The 1,832-nt window shown below is 40.2% G+C and overlaps 1 protein-coding gene across 1 annotated transcript in view; it reads left to right on the forward strand.

The window, feature by feature from the left end:
• Positions 1-437: 437 nt before the first annotated feature.
• parm1 (prostate androgen-regulated mucin-like protein 1) overlaps positions 438-1,832 on the forward strand; it is a 23,533-nt gene continuing 22,138 nt past the window's right edge. Inside the window, exon 1 of the mRNA XM_024262823.2 lies at positions 438-1,060. Coding sequence (XP_024118591.1) covers positions 1,030-1,060 — 31 coding nt within the window. The 5' untranslated portion in view covers positions 438-1,029. The remainder of the gene's footprint in view (positions 1,061-1,832) is intronic.

The following is a 1,832-nucleotide window of genomic DNA, read 5'->3' on the forward strand; positions in this document are numbered from 1 at the left end:
TTCAACCGCCCGCGTGCACATTTGCAGGCAGAACACCTTCACTCACCTACACCGCGTGCACGTTTGCAAGCAGCACCTTCACTTCACCGCCTGCATGTTTGCGCGCAGCGGACCGCCACCCTTTCCACTGTTGATGCGCGTCTTGAAGAGAAAAAAGTCAGAGAGAAAATAAAAGAGAGCGGAACTCCCGGTAAGGAGTCAGAAGAAAAACAATCATGAAGCTCTGTCGTCATCCATGACTGTTGTCATGGTAGATTGGTAAAGTTGCGGTGAAAATAAAAAGCTGCAGGGTACGCAACAAATCGTGCGAAGTCCTGGAGGGTCTGATAATGACATATTTGGTGTAATAATTGATCAAATTAGCATAGCAACGATATAAACGATAGAGGAGAAATGGGATGATAGACACTTTTATATCACCCACACGATATACTGTATATCGTCATATTGCCCAGCATTAATGGTTAGATTGTAAGAGGAAGTATCCATGTGTGAAGGAGAACATGCACATTTTGGACAGAAAAGTCCCAGCAGAGATGTGAAGTAGAACCTTCTCACTGGTAACTGTCACACCACCATTGGATCAGTTCTGTAAAGGCACATTTTTCAGCCACCGAATCATGGGATGTATTACAGCTTCTACAGGCCATCTTGTGTAATGTTGCCCTCGGTTGGTGTATCAAAACATGACAGTGAATAAATTATAAAATAATCCCATTAATATAACTTTAATCTCAGAGGCCCCCAGAAATATAAACTGAGCGCCTATGTCATTATTTGTGAGGTTAACCTGTGGTTTAGAAGCACGATTCTGCTTTCCTTAAAAAGTAATGAAACTTCCTGTCTGTTCACTGTGTTTGCTGGTTGACACAGCCTCACACTCTCTAACGCTTCCAAAATCAAGCCTCGCCCCCACATTGCTTTAATGTGTAATCAGTCTCCTCCAGCCGCTCACTCCTCCAGCGTCCAAAGTTTACAGTTTCTTCAGCTCCATGTGTTTGTGAAGATTGGAAGTTTAACGGCGAAAAGATGAGACTTCTTCTGCAAACCATGATAACATGTGAGTAAAGAGGAAATCTGACTTGTTTTTACAGTTTCAGTCAGTTCACAGAATGTTTCACTGTTCAGTCTAAATTAGGTCATAAGATTAAGACATAAAATCCAGCTTTAGCTAGAATGTGTAGCACTACACTTTCAGTTTTATTCAGTGACAGAAAGTGACGTGAAATGTGTTTTTGTCAGTCCTCAAGCACGAAACATCTTATAGTTCTGTGTTTGATGCATAAGATCAGTGAGTTCATTTGAAGAAGAATTGTTTCAGCTTCTCTGGATGTTTATTTCTGTCAGAGAAACAAAGCTTCTTGTTCTGGAAAAATGTTTTCTTAATTTTCAGTCGTTGTTTGAACACAAACAAATCTGACAAAATGTGAACAGTGAGCAGAAACCTCGCACATCAATCTCCTTTGTGACTTCCTGTACACTCAAACCTCAATGGTGAGACTGCTTCCTTTCTTCACGGCCTAGCTGGGCAGACTGTCAACTGACAGACTCTGAAATGAACTTATACTTTGACTGCATCACCTGAAAAGTGTCTGGAATCCATTTCATTTTCGTCAACAACAATACAACAAAATTTGCTCTCTTCTGATCTAAAAGGTTACTAATAATTATTCAGGGTTTACTTTGTGAGTTTGAGCAGCTTTTAAAGGTATTAAATTCAAATTTAAATTCAGAATTTAATGTTTTGACAAAGTTCATATCCATCAAAGACAGCAGTCATCGTCTCCAATCACCTGTCTGGAACAGTTTGGGGTTTTAAAGGTATTAGATTG

This window comes from Oryzias melastigma, linkage group LG18 (assembly GCF_002922805.2).
Source record: "Oryzias melastigma strain HK-1 linkage group LG18, ASM292280v2, whole genome shotgun sequence".
Taxonomy (NCBI): Eukaryota; Metazoa; Chordata; class Actinopteri; order Beloniformes; family Adrianichthyidae; genus Oryzias; species Oryzias melastigma.